This window comes from Oncorhynchus nerka, linkage group LG6 (assembly GCF_034236695.1).
Source record: "Oncorhynchus nerka isolate Pitt River linkage group LG6, Oner_Uvic_2.0, whole genome shotgun sequence".
NCBI classification, from domain to species: Eukaryota; Metazoa; Chordata; class Actinopteri; order Salmoniformes; family Salmonidae; genus Oncorhynchus; species Oncorhynchus nerka.
This window is the reverse complement of record NC_088401.1, coordinates 18,672,450-18,691,496: the sequence shown is the minus strand read 5'-3', so window position 1 is coordinate 18,691,496 and position 19,047 is coordinate 18,672,450. Positions and strand designations below refer to the sequence as shown.

Genomic DNA, 19,047 nt, shown 5'->3' with positions numbered 1-19,047 from the left:
GTGGGCCAGAGACAGGAAGAAACTAAATCCTACCTGCGAGCCCCGTTGATCTTAAAAAAGATGACAACATATTGGAGACTATGTCTAATGACATTCTTTAAACTAATTTCCTGTATCCCCTTTTCCCTCATAATAGATCTCAGCCTCTCTCTTTCCCTCTGATACTACCCACACTGTAGCAATACATGCTCCACGCTCTCTGTTTCCTGCCAATAATCACACTTTGCTTTTGGATGTTTTTCTATCACATATAAGGTCGTATTCAAATGGCTGTGTCCCACCCTTAATTTTGTAAAAAATAACTCCCTCTCTTCTGTCCCTTCCTGCCATCCTCACCTCCTCGACTTTCCTCTGTACATGAAATAAATGCCTGCCCTTAGTATCTCTATTCCACTGCTTCTGCCATCTCGGCACCATCACTGTCCATATCAGGCTTTTTGCCTCTGCCTTGCTCATTGAAACTACAACATCAACATCCCCACTGGGCTTCAGCCCAAGTCAATCTTATCTGTATGCTCATCCTCTAATCGCAGAATATCACTGTACGTTCATATTTTTTAATCCAGTTATTTTTATTATATGGGTTGAGCAAATTACCTAAATATTTATGTTGAATAAAAACACAAGTTCTGTTTTTGAAATATTGAAACACTTTAGGATTTTTGTTCTTATGTATGTATTGACCATTGGCTTTGACATTTTTGTTAGATTTTTACATGTCTTAATAATAATTAGCTATTATTCAATTTATAATCATTTGTGGCGCAACTCGATATTTCATTTGAATTCATAGCAATGACGTAAAATATTGTGTCATGCAAATCTCCAGTGTCCAACAGTGCAATCCATATTTAACAAGTAACAGCAACATCCTATTGTTCCACCGCCATTTTGGCTCAAACGCAATGATATTTTCTCGAAAAAGACCACATAATTCTACTGTTTGATTTTCTGCCCTCAGCCTATTGTGGAGCCTTCCATATTTTTTTCTTTCCGAGCCTCAACCGTGGAACAGGTCTAATTAATCAGCTGTTATTTTGTTGTTGTTTTAAAATGTTTATTTGAAACTATAGACGAATATCAAGAGGAAGTATATATCTTTCCATCTATATATTTGACACCGAAGTGAGCTTGAGCCATAATGGAAGCAGTGTTGTGAGTCCCGAGTCTCGCGATCTGCAAAACTCGGATTGAATGAAGTCAGCTGATCATTTGCTGTCGTATCGCCACTCACATCTTCCCTAGGCAGAGGTTCAAGACGCTGGACTGTTTAATTTCTGAAGGTAGCTATGCCGTTTTATTATAATCAAATTAGATTAAATGCAATGTCTATATTATGTGATTTTTCATAATTCTTTCGAAATACATCAAAATGGCATAGCCAGCGATTTTGACAGATGACCTATAATTAAATAATACGGTCGTTTATCAAAGGATTTTGATCATTGGAACATACATTTAAATGCATTCATGGTCTTGGTTTTTCATTCAAATGTAGGCCTATTTGAATTAAACATTACATATCACAATCAAATTGCAACGCTGGCAATGCGGCTTCTCAAATGTCAGTTGTTGTTGCGCAAAAAATGCGTAAACATCGTGCCTCACGTTATGTATTTGTCTCTCAATGTGTTTTGTTTATAGCAACAATGCAACTAGTTATGTTATTTTCTGTTTCATGGCCATGGATAGATTCGACCATGTAAAAAAAATGATGTCGACGCTACAGTGCATTGGTGGTCATGTGATTATGTTGACAAGACACCTTTGGCAATGTAGCGGTTGATCATGACTCTCAGTTCCATTACATTACACATAAGAGTCATTGGACTAAGACGTCATCGCTTGGTCTGAACATGAACCCGCATTGCTTGCGGTAAGGTTTTGGAAACATAAGAACCTTGTCTTTCATATCGGCGAGAAATAATTGTAAAAAAAAACCAAAATGTTATATTGATATACACCTTTTTATAGGAATCCCACAAGCCAATATTTCCGTATTACAATTCTTGTTTATGGAAAACATGGAAGACCGAGTGGACTTTTTGTGCTAATTAGCTAGCAGTGTCTGAACACCTGTGTAAACGGAAGACCAACACCACAAACAAGTCACAAAAAAATAAAAAATACAGTAGGCTGCAACTGTTAAAACCGGTTATAACAGTGCACAGTCAGTGTGTATTTTTCGTTTGTGAAATGATTTTGATATGAAAGTAGAGGGATTAATATTTCTTGAACCGCACCGCAATTGAGAATCGATTCGCGTTTTAGATGGATTATTTGGCGGGTTTGGCTTCCAGAGCCAATTCACCGATAAACAGAACATGTAAAGTCATTGGATTATAAACAGTAACGTTAGGCTACTTTAGTCCATTATTGGGCTACTTTAATCTCAGCTGATTGACCAGCAGACTTTTGGGTAATGCACCTGAGATAAGACGGAGACTAGTAGCCCAACTACAAATGTTATCAATTCAAGATACATGCAGACAGTGGTATTGTAAATCAAAGAAAAATCACATATTATTCTGAAGCTGGCCCTATTCCGTTGGTTTGTCCCTAGTGACATATGCTAGTGTGACAGTGGCACATGAGGATGATTCTGTTAGACTACAGAAGAGGAAGAATCATTCATTGCATTTAGCACAAGAGCGTTAGGACCCTGTGCACCTGCCACAGCCCCACCACATCCTCACTTGGATGTTGAATTTCTCATCAGAAATGTCTGCTTATAGGGTAGGGCCTGTTTGGGTGAATCTCAATCATGTGAGTTCAGATCCTCTTCCCTTCTCCTTCATCTGCACTGATCTGAGAAGTAAGGATAGGTTAAATCACTGTTTCCCAAATGGTGTCCTTGGGACCCCAAGGGGTGCACGTTTTGGTTTTTGCCCTAACACTACACAGCTGTTTCAAATGGTCAAAGCTTGATGATTATTTGAATCAGCTGTGTAGTGTTATGGTGAAAATCAAAACGTGTGTCCTGAGGACCGAGTGTATAGTGTAGTGTCTAATGAAGGACACAAGACAAGGAAGGGGAAAGGAAGCCACAGGAATATTGAGAATAAGATCTACCCTTTGTGTCTTCTATCTTTGATAACAAAGAACAGAAGAGTTAATAAAAAGAACAGCTAGTTAAAGAGGTTTAACAGGTTTTCCCTAAGTGTTGATTCAGGACCAGTTTTAGTTGCAGCTCTATGGCTCAATACTAGGACTGAGAAAGGAACTATTTTACATTGTTATCAAATTGTTTTGCTCACAAAAGCTACGGTGAAATGCTTAATTACGGGCCTTTCCCAACAATGCAGAGAAAGAAAATAGAAAAGTAAATACAAATGAGTAACGATAACTTGGCTATATACACACAGGGTACCAGTACCAAGGTGATCTGCAGGTGTAAGATATAATTGAGGTAGATCTGCACATATAATTAAACAATAAGGCACACGAGGGTGTGGTATATGGCCAATATACCACCGCTAAGGGCTGTTCTTAGACTAGATGCATCACGGAGTGCCTGGACACAGCCCTTAGCTGTGGCATATTGGCCATATACCACAAACTCCAGAGGTGTCTTATTGCTATTATAAACTGGTTACCAACGTAATTAGAGCAGTAAAAATAAATATTTTGTTATACCCTTGGTATACGGTCTGATATATCATGGCTGTCAGCCAGTCAGAATTCCGGGCTTGAACCACACAGTTTATAACTACAGTACCATTCAAAAGTTGGGACACCAACTCATTCAAAGGTTTTTCTTTATTTGGACTATTTTCTATATTGTAGAATAATTGTGAAGACATCAAAACTATATATTTTTTTAGTTTTGGGTCAAAAAAGAATGCAAAATTCAGGAATTCAGCAAAAAAATGGTTTAATTTAGAAAATCTGTTACCAAGTATTGCCACATGCAAACAAGGAGACATATATGTGATCGTGTCTCAATGTATGAAATTATTTATATTTTCAAATAGTACCTCTTTTTGGGCAAATTTGTGGTCAATTTGCAGTGTACAAATTATTATAATTATGTTCTACCCTAGAACCTTGGCATGTACTGTAGGCCGTCTCCCTCTCTTCGGTGCCTTCCTGATTCTGCCCTTCAGAATCACTGGTGGCCAGGGGAAGGGTGGTTGTTGGTGAATGTGTGAATCCATTGTCAATTTGGGATGCACTTACTTAGTCAATTAGCACCATTTCATGACATTTGAAAACTTTAACAGGAAGTTAAATGTGAGCAGTTGGGTTTACAGGATTATGCAACACCTTGCAACCAGCACTCACTCTAGTTTCATTATGAGAGATTATGCTGAATGGGACATTATTTTATTAGGGTAAAGCTCCTTTGTTTGGTCACTGGTTACCCTCACTGGAGAGACATTCCTGAGTATGGATCATTTACATTGTAACACTGCAGTGCTCAGTGAGTGTATCCTTGATAGAAGGATTCCATACGTCACATGACTGGTGTGATATGATGTGGCTGAGTCCTTAGAAACTTGATGCATGTCTGGGTTTTACCCTCTGACTGTACTGACTACTTCCACAACTGTTAGTGTGGGAGTACTTTTTCCCCCCAATAAAGGTAGGGATGTTGGGGAGTGTAAACTGATCCCTGATCTGTTTGTAAGGGCAACTACAGCCTGCATTGTACCAGAGATTGCTGAGCTTGGTAGGTGGCTGCCTTGAGGCCTGTCAGTGTGCTCACTGTTGTGTCAAGGGATATGGATGTAATCCTCTAGCTTTTTAAATACCAGCGTGTTGTGAATCACTGTGTCTGAATCTCATACAATTCACAAAGACACTAATTTAGACTTCCCAATCCTACCCCACACTAGAATTTTCCACTTCCTCAAACGGCCCATATAACTCAGCCAGCCATGTTCCACAGTCATGTGACGCCTCGTGCATATATTCCACCCTATGAGTCTCTATGCCAAAATCACAATGGAAATGATTCAATTCTGTCCAAGTGTGTGTCTGTCAGTGTGTGTATACATGCATTTCTGTATGCATGTCTGTCCTGTTTTACAGTAAGTATTTTGCACCTGATAGGATCCAGAGGGAATAAAACATTCAAGAGAAAGGGAAGAATTGAGCACTTGATAAAGAAAGTAAGTTTTTTTTATTGTTTTAAATCTCTTAAGAATGGAGGTCCAAATGCCATGTAAGTTAAGCTTGGCCATGGATGCCACATCCTTCAGTCTGTATCCTGCTGCTCCAGACTACATCTGTTGAGGGGGGCTGCTGTATTTCTACACAGATAACATAGGGCCTTTTCCTCCATGCTAGACTGGCTAGCAGTGGCAAGGACAAAAGGGCACTGAAGCAGGGATGGTGTTTGTGTGTCAGAGTGGGTGCAGTATAGATTCAGCAGCACCATAACGTTAGCCACTGTAGCGTTAGCCCCCCCCCTCACTCAGAGAAAGAGAGCTGCCGAGTCATGATGTTGGGCTCTAGTCGCTGGGATATCACCATTGTCACGGTTCGGAAAAGGGGTGTTATTGTCATGGTAACAGAACAGAGGGACAGGGATCCGTGTTTCCCGATAGTGTGCTATATGTTTGCGAGTCCCTCTCACCATTGCAGAAAGCTTCATTTTTAAGCCTCTGTGTGGGAGGGAATTTGTCTGTGTAATCATCATGTAGTAATTGTCCTACTCTGTTAGTGTGTGTATGTTTTTAGTGTCGGAGAGTGTTACCAAGCTGCTTTGAACAGATTCAGAATGGATGGATGGGTGGATTTTGAGTTGGATGAGAAGGCCATTGACCTTCTAATGACTGGGTCAATAGTGTCCCAGCCAGGACTATAACTCACTGTGGTCTGGGATGCAGTCAGCTATAACACGAATCAATACAGCTGTATATATACAGTGAGCTCCATACTGGGACAGTAACCATGTTTCCATCCATCCAAGTAAAGTCTTACCATAACAAAATAAATCGTAACAGCTGTGATGGAAACAGATGGTTTCGGTACAAATTTTGTTAACGCCGACAGACTTTGTTTGTTTGAGATGGTGAGGTCTTTTTGTGTCTGTAAAATGTATTATTTGGGACATGGAGGTGGAAACTACTTTATGCGCCAGACATATAGAGTTACACAGAGGCTGGGTCCTGTTATTGTTATTGATATAATAACCATCATATCGAAGTAAATTTGCAGTCACACGACTCTGAAAACTATGCAGTTCATTAGGCTACAGATGAAATAATTATGATTCATTTCACAGGGTGGTGAAAGTGCACGGTAATGAGCTTAATGCTGCTTTCCAACAAGTATCGAGGGTCTTATTCTGGTGACATGATTGATGCTTGACTGCCGTTTGACAAATAGAAATCCATAATAATCTCATGTAGACTAGACAACCCTCACAGCCTACCCACACTGTATCTGTAGGCTGGAGCACAGGTACCAAGACCAGCGGAGGCACATTTACTATTTAACGCAACAGTTTTTGTGACAAATACAATGGAAACACATTGAACTTTAGATTTTTATTTGATATATGAAAACCTAAGTGAAAAAGTACATTTTGTTTGCACTACGTCATCACGCACTGATTTTTATCCGCAAGAAGTTCATTTGGTGGAAACATACCACTGGTGGGAAAATGCGCATTGTTTTCTTTATGCAGATTTTAGAATATTCCCATGAAAATCTGTCGCCAATTGGATGAAAACCTAGCTAGTGACAAAAGTTTTGTCTCGCTATGGAATTTAAATGATACAATGACTATGAGTTTAAAATGCAGACTGTCAGCTTTATTTGAGGGTATTTTCATCCATGTCAGTGAACCATTTAGAAAATGTATTTGTTTTCAATAAACATTGGAGACCAAATTATAGTTTACATGTGGTCAACAATCTAAGCCAACCCGTCTGTTTTTCCCCATAGTTGTGCACACAATGGTTTTGTTGCTGAACAACCAACCTGTCAGTGGTGCTCTGTGGACTGTGTACCACTCTTTATCTCTCCTCACTCCCTTTATCACGGTCATTCACACACTCACTCTGTTCTTTCTTTATCACGGTCCTTCACACACTCACTCTGTTCTTTCTTTATCACGGTCCTTCACACACTCACTCTGTTCTTTCTTTATCACGGTCCTTCACACACTCACTCTGTTCTTTCTTTATCACGGTCCTTCACACACTCACTCTGTTCTTTCTTTATCACGGTCCTTCACACACACACTCTGTTCTTCTTTCTTTATCACGGTCCTTCACACACATACTCTGTTCTTCTTTCTTTATCACGGTCCTTCACACACTCACTCTGTTCTTCTTTCTTTATCACGGTCCTTCACACACTCACTCTGTTCTTCTGTCTTTATCACGGGTCTTCACACACTCACTCTGTTCTTCTTTCTTTATCACGGTCCTTCACACACTCACTCTGTTCTTCTTTCTTTATCACGGTCCTTCACACTCACTCTGTTCTTTCTTTATCACGGTCCTTTACACACTCACTCTGTTGTTCTTTCTTTATCACGGTCCTTCACACACTCACTCTGTTCTTCTTTCTTTATCACGGTCCTTCACACACTCACTCTGTTCTTTCTTTATCACGGTCCTTCACACACTCACTCTGTTCTTTCTTTATCACGGTCTTTCACACACTCACTCTCTTCTTTCTTTATCACGGTCCTTCACACACTCACTCTGTTCTTCTTTCTTTATCACGGTCCTTCACACACTCACTCTGTTCTTCTTTCTTTATCACGGTCCTTCACACACTCACTCTGTTCTTCTTTCTTTATCACGGTCCTTCACACACTCACTCTGTTCTTCTTTCTTTATCACGGTCCTTCACACACTCACTCTGTTCTTCTTTCTTTATCACGGTCCTTCACACACTCACTCTGTTCTTCTTTCTTTCTCTCAGATCTAGCCTGTCAGGATGGACCTGTCCAAGCTGCCTAAGATCCGGGATGAGGAGAAAGAGAGCGAGTTTGGATACGTCCATGGAGTCTCCGGCCCAGGTCACTATCTCACATACACATTCACCTATGTCTCATGTGCCTCTGTTTAGGCTCTAAAGGTTTAGGCTAGCTGAAGAAGGGATGCTTTGGTAATAGCCTCAGCTATGCCTGGTCGAATAAAGGTTAAATTATTATTTTTTTTTTTAACTATCCCTCTGGTAGTAAGCCAGGCGATAGGATGCTTGGCACTAATCTGTTTACACCAATCTGGTGTGGAGTTTGGACTAGAGATCCGTCTCTCTTGCATGGTGTGTGACCTCTAACCTGTGTTGTCCCCTGGCTGTGCTGCAGTTGTGACGGCCACTGCCATGGCGGGAGCGGCCATGTATGAGCTGGTGAGAGTGGGCCACAGTGAGCTGGTGGGAGAGATCATCAGGCTGGAGGGAGACATGGCCACCATCCAGGTTTACGAGGAGACATGTATCCTAACGGGTTATACTGTTACTGCACCTCATCCCAAATGGCATCCTATTCCCTATATAGGGAACTACTTTTGACCAGAGAAATATGGGCCCTGGTTAAAAGAAGTGCACTGTAAAGTTAATAGGGGTTTCGTTTGGGATGCAAGCTTTACTGTACCTGACTGTCAGTGTTCTCCTGGTACATACAGTGCTATGCCTGTGTGTACATGACTGTCAGTGTTCTCCTGGTACATACACATGACTGTCAGTGTTCTCCTGGTACATACAGTGCTATGCCTGTGTGTACATGACTGTCAGTGTTCTCCTGGTACATACAGTGCTATGCCTGTGTGTACATGACTGTCAGTGTTCTCCTGGTACATACAGTGCTATGCCTGTGTGTACATGACTGTCAGTGTTCTCCTGGTACACACAGTGCTATGCCTGTGTGTACATGACTGTCAGTGTTCTCCTGGTACATACAGTGCTATGCCTGTGTGTACATGACTGCACCTGTCTGTCAGGGATTGGAACCAAAAATAATCTTCCAATTGTTTTTTTTCTGAACAGAACCATCATTTTTCCCTGTTCTGACCAGCAAAATACATTTCTGAATCACCGGTTTACATCTTTCCTTCCTTTACTGTGATAGAAAATGAACAAATTAGCCTCCTTCTATACGCCAATATCTGTATAGCAGACAAGGCCTAGCCATCTGACATAAAGAAATGCGTGTCGTAGCAGAGAGGGATTTTGCATATCTTACACATCGAAACACAGTTTTTTTAAGGACATAAATGTGGGTCATTTGGCCAATCTCCCTTGTTTATTGCTGGTGCTGGCTGCACCAGGTTCAATCTGAATGCATATGGATGGTTTTTCTAATTTTCCTAATGGAAACCCTGGCACAGATGCTGGCGCAAATCTTCTAGTGGGTAGACACTGGAATAAGTTTGAGGGTGAGGGCTTTGCAGAGGTGCTTTACAGCGTTTTTAGTGGGACAGACGAAAAAATACCCGGAATGTAAAAAAAACATTATTAACCGGTTCCTAAGATTATAAAATAACAGTTCTGTTCCCGGAACATTATAGAACACTTACATTCGCAGTACTGATTCTCTTCCTCAAAATATTTGGTTATTTTCGGGTTTTTGGTTTGGTTCCCTGAACCGGTTCCAACTGTCTTGGTGTGTGTGTATACACACTTACTATATATTTAAATAATCACCTTAGTGTTCATTACTGATCACATTTTTACGGTACATACACACTCAGTCTTATACACCATAGCAACCTCTTGATAACACTCACAGACACATGAAAACAAATCTGAAATCTACTGAAACACACACACACTGTGCGTGTGTTCCTGAGCATTGTCACAGCGGGTGTATCCGTTGGGGACCCGGTGCTGCGGACAGGGAAGCCTCTGTCAGTGGAGCTGGGCCCAGGCATCATGGGCTCCATCTTCGATGGTATCCAGCGCCCCCTAAAGGACATCAACGACCTAACACAGAGCATCTACATCCCCCGCGGAGTCAATATCGGAGCCCTCAACCGAGACCTGAAATGGGAGTTCTCCCCTGTCAAGAGCTTACGGGTGGGTGCATCCTACTACTCTGAGGAAAGTGTTTGCATGGTTTACTCGATGCGCTACACTATCCACAATTTCAAGTGTCCTTAGACCACATACTGAACTGTACATTTTAAGCTAGAATCTTTAATTGGAACAATAACAAAGTGGTAACCCCACCTCTGTTTTGGGAGTAAGATGAGCAATGGGCCTGGATAATTTTTTTACATTTTTTAATTGAACCTTTATTTAACTAGGCAGGTCAGTTAAGAACAGATTCTTATTTACAATGACGGCCAAACCCAGACGACGCTGGGCCAATTGTGCGCCGACCTATGGGACTCCCAATCACGGCCGGTTGTGATACAGCCTGGATTCGAACCAGGGTGTCTGTAGTGACGCCTCTAGCACTGAGATGCAGTGCCTTAGACCGCTGCGCCAATTCATAGACTGAGCTATGGATGCAAGTACTGACCATCCATGATATCAAAATGGTAGTTTTAACCACGTTTTGAGGCTATACAGTGTTTGTTTACGTTGTTTACAAACATCGGAGTAAATCAAGCTTATATTTTGGGTTCTGAATGGTACGACAGTTGAACTAAGCTCATGACTCATAAGTTATATTCTTCATGAGTCAATGAGTATATATCGTCAATCTATAAGTCAAAAATGTATGTAGCAACTAAGGATTCTAGCTTTCATGTTAAAGTTTGAATTGATAACCATTAACCCCTTATCTCCCCCCTCTCTCTTAGGTGGGCAGTCACATCACAGGGGGTGATATCTACGGGATGGTGTTTGAGAACTCCCTTATCAAGCACAAGATCATGCTGCCCCCGAGGAACAGAGGAACCGTCACCTATGTGGCTCCCCCCGGAAACTATGACGTCTCGGTTAGTTCCACCACCCAACCTTGTCTAAATCCATAGTAATACATGTGGGGTCATTTATGTATTAAGACTGTGTGCGTTTCAGGACGTGGTGTTGGAGCTGGAGTTTGAGGGTATGAAGGAGAAGTTCACCATGGTCCAGGTCTGGCCAGTGCGACAGATTCGCCCGGTCACAGAGAAGCTGCCTGCCAATCACCCACTGCTGACCGGACAGAGAGTACTGGACGCCCTCTTCCCGTGAGTCCCCTTTCTCTTACTCCACCTTTTCCATCTATCCTTCCTTCACCTTCCTCCATCTCGCGGTCTCTGCGTCAGGGAATCTCTCTTTTAGCATTCTCCCATTTTCACCCTTTTCCTCAAGGACACTCAGAATGTCTTTCTGTCCATCTGTCTTCAATGTTCTGCTGCAAGGAAACTGAATTAGAAAGTGTTATCTGAATCTGCCAATATACTCAACCTCTGCTTCCATCTCCCTGCCCCCGGTCTGTTCTGTCTGTCTCTGTGTCCAGGTGTGTCCAGGGAGGAACCACAGCCATCCCCGGAGCCTTTGGCTGTGGTAAAACTGTCATCTCCCAGTCCCTGTCAAAGTACTCCAACAGTGATGTCATCGTCTACGTAGGTTGTGGGGAGCGAGGGAACGAGATGTCAGAAGTTCTGCGAGATTTCCCCGAGGTGGGTGGTGTTACAGTGCACATTTTGTTACGTTACAGCCTTACTCTAAAATGGATGAAATTGCTTTTCCCCCCTCATCAATCTACACACAATACCCCATAATGATGAAGCAAAAACAGGTTTAGACATTTTTGCAGATATGTGATAGCTTTTTTATATGCAAGTATTCAGACCCTTTACTCAGTACTTTGTTGAAGCACCTTTGGCAGCGATTACAGCCTCGACTCTTCAGGGGTATGATGCGATAAGTTTGGCACACCAGTATTTGCGGAGTTTCTCCCATTCTTCTCTACAGATCCTCTCATGCTGTCAGGTTGGATGGGAAGCGTTGCTGCACAGCTATTTTCAGGTCTCCAGAGATGTTCGATCAGGTTCAAATCCGGGCTCCGGCTGGTCCACACAAGGACATTCAGAGACTTGTCCCGAAGCCACTCCTGCGTTGTCTTAGCTGTGTGCTTTGGGTCATTTTCCTTTTGAAAGGTGAACCTTCACCCCAGTCTGATGTCCTGAGAGCTCTGGAGCAGGTTTTCCTCAAGGATCACTCTGTACTTTGCTCCGTTCATCTTTTCCTCGATCCTGACTAGTCTCCCAGTCCCTGCCACTGAAAAACATCCCCACAGCATGCTTCTGGATGCCACCACCATGCTTCTGGATGGTGCCAAGTGTCCTCCAGATGTGACGCTTGGCATTTAGGCCAAAGAGTTCCATATTTGTTTCATCAGCCCAGAGAATCTTGTTTCTCATGGTCTGAGAGTCCTTTAGGTGCTGAGGAATGGCTTCCGTCTGGCCACTCTACCATAAAGGCCTAATTGGTGGACTGCTGCAGAGATAGTTGTACACCTGGAAGTTTCTTCTATCGCTGCAGAGGAACCCTAGAACTCTGTCAGAGTGACCATTCGGTTCTTGGTCACCTCCCTGACCAAGGCACTTCTCCCTTGATTTCTCAGTTTGGCCGGGCAGCCAGATCTTGGAAGAGTCTTGGTGGTTTCAAACTTCTTCCATTTAAGAATGATGGAGGCCACTGTGTTCTTGGGGAACTTCAATGCTGCAGAAATGTTTTTAGTACCCTTCCTGAGATCTGTACCTCGATACAATCCTGTCTTGGAGCGCTACGGACAATTCCTTCTACCTCATGGCTTGGTTTATGCTCTGAAATGCACTTTCAACTGTTGGAGCTTATATAGACAGGTGTATGTGCCTTTCCAAATCATGTCCAATCATGTATAAACATCTCAAGAATGATCAATGGAAACAGGATGTACCTGAGCTCAATTTTGAGTCTCAGAGCAAAGGGTCTGAATACTTGGTATTCATGGTATTTGGTATTGGTATTTCTTTTTATTTTATTTTTCTATAAATTTGTAAACATTTCTAAACTGTTTTTGCTTTGTCATTGTGGGGCGTTGTGTGTAGATTGAGGGGGAAAAACATTAGTTTAATCAATTTTAGAATAAGGCTGTAAAGTAACAAAATGTGGAAAAGGTCAAAGGGTCTGAATACTTTCCGAACTTTCCATATGTCATTAGATTATCATGATCATCATCATTAGCGTTAGCCTTTTTCTTATTGAAGGTCAGGATGATTGACAGTGTGTCTGTCTAATAGCTGACCATGGAGGTGGATGGGAAGACTGAGAGCATCATGAAGAGAACAGCGCTGGTGGCCAACACCTCCAACATGCCTGTGGCTGCTAGAGAGGCCTCTATCTACACAGGTAGGAACCAATCACAGGGCCCAGAGCATAACACCGCAAACCTCCCAGCCAATGACAGGCCTGAGACCACAACATGGAGCACACCCCCTGACCAATCACCTACTTGTCCTCTGTGTGTGTCTGCAGGGATTACGCTGTCTGAGTACTTCAGGGACATGGGCTACAATGTTAGCATGATGGCTGACTCCACCTCTCGATGGGCCGAGGCTCTCAGGGAGATCTCTGGTCGACTGGCTGAGATGCCCGCTGGTAAGTGGCTGCTGGTAACACCCAAAATACAGAATTTTTAAAGCAATGTATAGGACATCATCTATGGCTAGAGGGGTGAATTCGGTTTAAATCAGTTATCTCGAACATATCAAGTAAGGCCTGTTTTGTCTCCACAGACAGTGGTTACCCAGCCTACTTGGGTGCCCGTCTGGCGTCATTCTACGAGCGTGCCGGCAGGGTGAAGTGTCTTGGCAACCCAGAGAGAGAGGGCAGCGTCAGCATTGTGGGGGCGTGAGTATAGTTACATCGCTTCACCACACGGGGGAGCCCTTGTTCCTCCTCTCAGCTCTCCAGTAGACCTCAGAAACCTGCCAACACAATCTAGCCACACTGGAATAGGCGGAAGTGGAGTGCTTCTTCTTACGTTATAACCACATGATACCAATGTTCTGTTTAATTTCCACAGTGTGTCTCCCCCTGGTGGTGACTTCTCTGATCCTGTGACATCAGCTACCCTGGGTATCGTACAGGTAATTGTGGATACAGCCTGTTTCTGTCTGGCTCTGATAGAACCCACTTATTTTAATTTTATTTAACCTTTATTTAACTAGGTAAGTCAGTTAATAACACATTCTTATTTACAATGACGGCCTACCGAAAGGCAAAAGGCCTCCTGCGGCCACGGGGACCTGGGATTAAAATAAATACAATATAAATATAGGACAAAACACACATCACAACAAGATAGACAACACTACATAATGAGAGACCTAAGACAACAACAGCAAGGCAGCAACACATGACAACACAGCATGGTAGCAACACAACATAGCAACAACATGGTAGCAACACAACATAGTAGAGGCACAAAACATGGTACAAACATTATTGGGCACAGACAACAGCACAAAGGGTAAGAAGGTAGAGACAATAATACATCACACATAGCAGCCACAACTGTCAGTAAGAGTGTCCACGATTGAGATAAAACTGTCCAGTTTGAGTGTTTGTTGCAGCTCGTTCCAGTCGCGAACTGAAAAGACGAGTGACCCAGGGATGTGTGTGCTTTGGGGACCTTTATCAGAATGTGACTGGTAGAACGGGTGTTGTATGTGGAGGATGAGGGCTGCAGTAGATATCTCAGATAGGGGGGAGTGAGGCCTAAGAGTTTTATAAATAAGCATCAACCAGTGGGTCTTGCGATGGGTATACAGAGATGACCAGTTTACAGAGGAGTATAGAGTGCAGTAATGTGTCCTCAAAGGAGCATTGGTTGCAAATCTGATGGCCTAATGGTAAAGAACATCTAGCCACTCCAGAGCACCCTTACCTCGAGAGCATCCTTAAATTATGTCTGTAATCTAGAATGGATAGGATGGTCATCTGAATCAGGGTTAGTTTGGCAGCTAGGGTGAAAGAGGAGCGATTACAATAGAGGAAACCAAGTCTAGATTTAACTTTAGCCTGCAGCTTTGATATGTGCTGAGAGGACAGTGCACCATCTAGCCATACTCCCAAGTACTTGTATGAGGTAACTACCTCAAGCTCTAAACCCTCAGAGGTAGTAATCACACCTGTGGGAGGAGGGTCATTCTACTTACCTAACCACATGACCTTTGTTTTGGAGGTGTTCAGAACAAGGTAGAGAAAGCTTGTTGGACTTTAAGAAAGCTTTGTTGTAGAGCATTTAACACAAAATCCGGGGAGGGTTGAGTATAAGACTATCATCTGCATATAAATGGATGAGAGCTTCCTACTGCCTGAGCTATGTTGACGTAGGTTTTCTGACTTTATACACTGTACTCTTTGAGAGAGGTAGTTAGCAAACCATCCCAAAGACCCCTCAGAGACACCAATACTCCTTAGCCGGTCCACAAGAATGGAATGGTCTACCGTATCAAAAGCTTTGGCCAAGTCGATTAAAAATAGCAGCACAATATTGCTTAGAATCAAGGACAATGGTGACATCATTGAGGACCTTTAAGGTTGCAGTGACACATCCATAACCTGAGTGGAAACCAGATTGCATACAAGAGAATACTATAGACATCAAGAAAGCCAGTCAGTTGATTATTGACAGGTTTTTTCCAACACTTTTGATAAACAGGGAAAAATAGAAATGAGCCTGTAACAGTTAGGATCAGCTTGATCTCCCCCTTTAAATAAAGGACAAACCGTGGCTGCCTTCTAAGCAATGGGAAGCTCCCCAGAAAGGAGAGACCGGCTTGGCGATGATAGGGGCAGCAACCTTAAAGAAGAAAGGGTCTAAACCATCCGACCCAGATGTTTTTTGGGGTCAAGTTTAAGGAGCTCCTTTAGCACCTCGGACTCAGTGACCGCCTGCAGGGAGAAACTTTGTAGCTGGACAGGGGGAAAAGAGGGAGAAGCATCGGGGATAGTCGCATTAGAAGGGGTGGGAGATGAGGAAATGTTGAACGGACAAGGAGGCATGGCTGAGTCAAATAGGAATCCTGACTTCAGGAAGTGGTGCTTTAAAGATCTCAGCCATGTGCTTCTTGTCAGGAAAAACCACGTCATCAACATTAAGGGACATGGGCAGCTGTGAGGAGGAGTGTTTATTCTCCAGGTCTTTAACCGTTTTCCAGAACTTCTTGGGGTTAGACCCACAGAGAGAGAACTGCTGCTTAAAGTAACTAACTTTGGCCTTCCGGATAGGCTGACTGGCTCTCGTTCAGGCAAATCAGAAATAAGTGCACTCAGGCTGAGTATGTGTGTGCCGAGCCTTTCATCAAATGGAATTCTTGAGGTAGAGTAACTCTGCCAGATCACGGTCGACCCAGGGGCTGAACCTGTTTAATTCTCATTTTCTTTATGGGGGCGTGTCTGTTAACAATACCACTGAAAATATCAAAAAATAAGGTCCAAGCATCTTCGACAGAGGGGATCAAGCTGATTCTAGACCATTTTACAGAGGCCTGTTCATGAAGGAAGGCTTGCTCCTTCAAGTTTTTTAGCAAGTGTCTGACAAATCAGGACAGGTCGTTTCACTGAGCAGCCATTACGAACACAGGCTGCAAAACAGTGATCACTAAGGTCATTACACTCATCCATATGGAGAAAAGAAATAAACACAAGCTTTAGGGAGTCAATTATCAATCCTTGGGTACGCTCCTGATGCTGATGCCTGTCAGATCTTACAAAGCCTGGATAGGTATTTTACGTATCAACTAACCACATATGTTATAGCAATCTGTCAGTCTGACACAATCGATGATGTGGCACACAATCGATGATGTGGCACACAATCGATGACGTGGCACGCAACCAACCATTGGTTGGTTCATGCAACGTCTGAGCAGGGGAATGCAACTTTTCATCCTTTTTTCCCTCACTCTCTTCCTGCCTTCATCCTCTCTTTCTCTCTGCCCACTCACTCTTCTCTCCCCCTTTCTCTCCCTCTATCCTTCCCTCTCTCAGGTGTTCTGGGGTCTGGATAAGAAGCTGGCCCAGAGGAAGCACTTCCCGTCAGTCAACTGGCTGATCAGCTACAGTAAGTACACGCGGGCGCTAGATGAGTACTACGACAAGCACTTCCCTGAGTTCGTACCGCTGCGCACCAAGGCCAAGGAGATCCTGCAGGAGGAGGAGGACCTGGCTGAGATCGTACAGCTGGTCGGCAAGGTGAGGGGGAACTGAGGGGAGGGGGAAGAAAGAAGGCGGGGACAATATTGAGCTGCATCTCTATAGTATGAGGTTTTATCTCCATGTCTTCTCTGCTTCATAATATTGAGATTGTCCTGGTTGTCATGGTGACAGGCATCGCTGGCAGAAACTGATAAGATCACCCTGGAGGTGGCCAAGCTCCTCAAGGATGACTTCCTGCAACAGAATGGTTACACCCCCTACGACAGGTAAAACACGCACTTACTCTCACTGACCTACTCATATATTTCTGAGTAATATTGAAAGATTGACTGTGAAGTCATTCCAACTGTAACTCTCTGACCTCTGCCTGTCCTCTGACCTCTCCCTGCAGGTTTTGTCCCTTCTATAAGACTGTAGGCATCCTGTCCAACATCATTGCGTTCTACGACATGGCGAGGCACGCAGTGGAGACCACAGCTCAGAGCGACAACAAGATCACCTGGTCCATGATCCGAGAACACCTGGGAGAGATCCTCTACCGACTCAGCTCCATGAAGTTCAAAGTACATCTGCAGTCTGACTGTTTCTCGTTTGTCTTTCTCTCTCTCGCTCTGTGTGTGTGTTCCCTGTATCTCTCTCTGTGTATTTCTATGCTGTCTATGAGTGTTGCTCTTACTATTTGTCTGTATCACGATCTCTTTGTGTGTCTGTGTAACTCTGTCTGGTCTGTTTCAGGACCAAGCCTCTAACTCTATATGTCTGGTCTGTTTCAGGACCCAGTGAAGGAGGGAGAGGCCCAGATCAAGACTGACTACGCCCAGCTGCTGGAGGACATGCAGAACTCCTTTCGCAGCTTGGAGGACTGAGCCTTCACCCTGGACCTTTCACCCTGGACCTTTCACCCCGGACCCCTCACCTGTGACCCCAGGGACAGTGCATGTCTGTCACCCCCCCCTCTCTGCAGCCACCTCTACTGCGGCCTCACATTCCACTGCCTTGTGTTTACACCCAACCTCCTGCCATCAGTTTACTCAACGTGTGTATGGGCAAAAGCAGAACAAAATGTACTGTATTCTTGTATTCTGTTTCCTCACACATTCTAAATATTATATATGTGTATTTGCCCCAACATGGTCGAAGATCTGCCCCGACACCTTAATGTGTGTATGTTTACATGTCTGTGTGTGAGACCCCTGCATTGCCCCTCCCTTCCCCCTGTTTGTTTTGGACATGGTCTCTGGCCCTAGCTGTGTACCTGAAGACTTCAGTTGATGTAATTATCGTTCATTAGCCCTCTATCTGTACAGAATATTAACATCAAATACTTAATAAGCAGAGTGACTCTATATTTGTTGCTGGCGTCTGACAAGGACAATGTGTGGTCTGGTTGTTGTTCATATTTAGTGATTTATGCTGTGTAGTCTTGTGTACTTGCTGTACTTGCTGTACGTGTGTGTGTGTGTGTGTGTGAGAGAGAGAGGGGGGCTCTCTCGCCCTGTCCTTTCTACTGCTCGTGGGACAAGTCCCAAAGAATAAAAGGCAACAAAACAAAATGGTGGGTATTTTTTCTGTGTGTTTTTCAGTAATGTCAGTCTTCTCTGCATGTTCTGTGAGTGTATTCAACAGGTTGCTACTAGTGTATGTACTGTACTACCAATAGTGGTGAACACACAGGTGATCATGTTAATAAGTATATACACCACAGGAGGCTGGTGGCATCTTATTAAGGGGAGGATGGGCTTGTGGTAATGGCTGGCGTGGAATGGTATCAAATACAGCAAACACGTGGTTTCCTTGTGTTTGATGCCATTCCATTCGCTCCGTTCCAGCCATTGTTGTGAGCCGTCCTCCCCTCACCAGCCTCCACTGGTATACGCAGTCACGTATGACTGGGTGTGTGAGAGTGACAAAATAATAATTCTGGTGCTGCTGGTTGGACTAGCCTTGCTATGTGTCTCTAATTCCTATGTGGAATCTGTGGCTCTCCACCCTTTA

At 43.4% G+C, this 19,047-nt stretch overlaps 1 protein-coding gene across 3 annotated transcripts; it reads left to right on the top strand.

The window, feature by feature from the left end:
• Positions 1-1,174: 1,174 nt before the first annotated feature.
• On the top strand, positions 1,175-18,605 carry LOC115130119 (V-type proton ATPase catalytic subunit A-like). 3 transcript variants are annotated; one of them, XM_029660907.2, is made up of 15 exons: positions 1,175-1,283; positions 7,888-7,984; positions 8,276-8,404; positions 9,770-9,984; positions 10,716-10,853; positions 10,936-11,087; positions 11,360-11,522; positions 13,128-13,236; positions 13,363-13,485; positions 13,623-13,737; positions 13,913-13,976; positions 16,885-17,088; positions 17,224-17,318; positions 17,444-17,615; positions 17,826-18,605. In XM_029660907.2, exons 2-15 carry the CDS (start codon positions 7,903-7,905, stop codon positions 17,916-17,918), a joined length of 1,854 nt encoding a protein of 617 aa, XP_029516767.1. In that variant the 5' UTR covers positions 1,175-1,283; positions 7,888-7,902; the 3' UTR covers positions 17,919-18,605. The 3 variants fall into 3 exon arrangements, with proteins under 3 accessions (XP_029516767.1, XP_029516766.1, XP_029516765.1); XM_029660906.2 differs by lacking the exon at positions 1,175-1,283 and adding an exon at positions 1,849-1,876; XM_029660905.2 differs by lacking the exon at positions 1,175-1,283 and adding an exon at positions 4,964-5,114.
• Positions 18,606-19,047: the final 442 nt, after the last annotated feature.

Excerpts from the sequence above, each read along its gene's own strand:
- LOC115130119 (XM_029660907.2), top strand. The coding sequence starts at position 7,903 with ATGGACCTGTCCAAGCTGCCTAAGATCCGGGATGAGGAGAAAGAGAGC. Across the intron at positions 11,088-11,359 it reads GTACTGGACGCCCTCTTCCC|GTGTGTCCAGGGAGGAACCA; the intron begins GTGAGTCCCCTT and ends CTCTGTGTCCAG. Across the intron at positions 17,616-17,825 it reads TCAGCTCCATGAAGTTCAAA|GACCCAGTGAAGGAGGGAGA; the intron begins GTACATCTGCAG and ends GGTCTGTTTCAG.